This window comes from Stegastes partitus, unplaced genomic scaffold, assembly GCF_000690725.1.
Source record: "Stegastes partitus isolate 25-593 unplaced genomic scaffold, Stegastes_partitus-1.0.2 Scaffold1062, whole genome shotgun sequence".
Taxonomy (NCBI): Eukaryota; Metazoa; Chordata; class Actinopteri; family Pomacentridae; genus Stegastes; species Stegastes partitus.
Window position 1 is genome coordinate 182530 of NW_007578793.1, and position 1132 is coordinate 183661.

General features: G+C 51.2%; 1 protein-coding gene across 1 annotated transcript; it reads left to right on the plus strand.

The window, feature by feature from the left end:
* The first annotated feature begins 33 nt into the window (after nucleotides 1-33).
* On the plus strand, nucleotides 34-1041 carry LOC103367562 (5'-AMP-activated protein kinase subunit gamma-2-like). The gene is made up of 5 exons (XM_008295641.1): nucleotides 34-216; nucleotides 419-500; nucleotides 659-717; nucleotides 863-908; nucleotides 983-1041. The coding sequence occupies exons 1-5, from the start codon at nucleotides 136-138 to the stop codon at nucleotides 1039-1041; spliced, it is 327 nt and encodes a 108-aa protein (XP_008293863.1). The 5' UTR covers nucleotides 34-135.
* Nucleotides 1042-1132: the final 91 nt, after the last annotated feature.

A 1132-nucleotide genomic window follows, 5' to 3' on the forward strand; every position in this document is an offset into this window, starting at 1 on the left:
TCCTCAGGTGTATCAGCGGTGAGGCTGTGAGGCCCCCACAGGGAGAAGTGGTGACGTTGAGCGGTGAACCAGCAGGAAGCCTGACTGCCTGATGAACTGTGTTCAGGGTCGCTGGAGTCGGAGAGAGACATCTACATGCGCTTCATGAAGTGTCACAAGTGCTACGACATCATCCCCACCAGCTCCAAACTGGTGGTGTTCGACACCACGCTGCAGGTGAGCCTCACCTGTCCGGCTGCAGGTACAGACACCTGGATGAGCTGAGCATCAGACGCCTGCAGGGCTGTGTATGATACCTGAATGCATCGTTATTGATTGTTGATTATTGGCTACTGATCGTGCTGTGTTTACAGTTCCAGGTGAAGAAGGCATTGTTATTGATTATTGATTATTGATCGTGCTGTGTTTGCGGTTCCAGGTGAAGAAGGCATTCTTCGCTCTGGTGGCGAACGGCGTGCGAGCGGCTCCTCTGTGGGAGAGCAAGAAGCAGAGCTTTGTGGGTAAGATGACCTTGAACACTAACAGACATGCTCAGTGTGTTCCTGCCTCAGCAATGGTGTTCAATACGTGTTACTGATCACAACTATTGATCGAGATCAATGGGAAAACACGCATATTGTCGTGATATTTGTTAGTCACAAATCTGTTTCTGCTTCAGGAATGTTGACAATCACAGACTTCATCAACATCCTGACCAGATACTACAAATCCCCCATGGTAACACACACACACACACACACACACACACACACACACACTGGTTCCAGGTTCTTCTACTGAACACATCCAGAGGCTGATGGAGAACATCAGGACCTCGTGGTGGTGATGCTGGTGCTGCTCTGATCTCATCTCTCTCCTTCAGGTGCAGATCTACGAGCTGGAGGAGCACAAGATCGAGACGTGGAGAGGTACGAGCATGTTCTCATCACAGTCTGAGCAGAGGAACCTGATGTTCTAATGACACTGACCTCCATGTTGACAGAGCTGTACCTGCAGGAGACCTTCAAGCCGCTGGTCCACATCTCACCTGATGCCAGGTAGCTGCCCAATGTGAGTCATGAGAATGAGCTGGAGGTCAGCCGGGCAGGAAGCAAGCTCACTGTCAATGTCCTCCCCCTCCCCCTCCTCCTCC

Coding starts and splice junctions, on each gene's coding strand:
- LOC103367562 (XM_008295641.1), top strand. CDS start 136: ATGCGCTTCATGAAGTGTCACAAGTGCTACGACATCATCCCCACCAGC. Junction 217..418: donor TGTTCGACACCACGCTGCAG/GTGAGCCTCACC, acceptor TTGCGGTTCCAG/GTGAAGAAGGCATTCTTCGC. Junction 501..658: donor CAAGAAGCAGAGCTTTGTGG/GTAAGATGACCT, acceptor TTTCTGCTTCAG/GAATGTTGACAATCACAGAC.